The 790-nt window shown below is 43.5% G+C and overlaps 1 protein-coding gene across 1 annotated transcript in view; it reads left to right on the top strand.

Annotated features, from left to right (window-relative positions):
• The window catches only part of LOC137648029 (uncharacterized), a 117,065-nt gene extending 116,692 nt beyond the window's left edge, over positions 1-373 (top strand). Inside the window, exon 3 of the mRNA XM_068380970.1 lies at positions 152-373. Coding sequence (XP_068237071.1) covers positions 152-373 — 222 coding nt within the window. The remainder of the gene's footprint in view (positions 1-151) is intronic.
• The last annotated feature ends 417 nt before the right edge of the window (positions 374-790 follow it).

Here is a 790-nt window from a genome sequence, read left to right as displayed (position 1 = left end):
ATAACAGCAGAAACCAACACAACTCATCGCTGAGCAAGTATAAAAGCGCAGTAGGTCATCCACAATCAACTTAAGACGTCTACCAGGGCAATGTCCCTCGCCAATGAAATTAATTCTCTCAAACGAAGAAACTCGAGGTTGCACGTAAAAGGGGAAAACCTTTTACCCATGGGATGGCTCCCTACATGGCTCCTCACGGGCTATTCAACCCCCGACATATAATGCAGCACAAAGATCCTTGATCATGGCGAGGTCGGCAAGGTACAACGGATGCAAATCCTACAGTCTGCCCCACCTCTACGTGCGCTCCCTGCACGAGAGGGGTTACAAAAAGCAAAGACGAGTCACACGTGACTTACGTGCTTGCCAGTAAACGTGTACGTGCCTACGTCAAGAAGAAAAGCAGTCGCGAGTGACTCTTTCCTCATTCACTATATCCTCAAAGAAGTCAAACATGAATTTCGATAATATGGATTGCTGCAGCGTACGTCTTGTAGGGGAGAAAACATTGCCCGAACTAGCATCCTGAACACTCGGCAATCCCACCACAACTCCGTCGCTGACACCCTTAGTCCGATCCAACCAAAAGTAATCAAAATAAAAGTTAATAACGGTTGTTCAATAGTTAACAACTACTAAAGGGGGGTGGGGTCACTGAACAAAAAGATGAGTTCCAACACTGATAATATACTGAAATAAAATTAAATAGTGTAACAGCATATAAAAACACACACGAACGTGACACCTCCCTCCTTCAAAGAAAAAAATTTATTCAAATTGAATAAAATTT

This window comes from Palaemon carinicauda, chromosome 10 (genome assembly GCF_036898095.1).
Source record: "Palaemon carinicauda isolate YSFRI2023 chromosome 10, ASM3689809v2, whole genome shotgun sequence".
Lineage (NCBI taxonomy): Eukaryota > Metazoa > Arthropoda > Malacostraca > Decapoda > Palaemonidae > Palaemon > Palaemon carinicauda.
The sequence above is the reverse complement of the archived record's forward strand: the minus strand, read 5'-3'. Positions and strand labels throughout refer to the sequence as shown.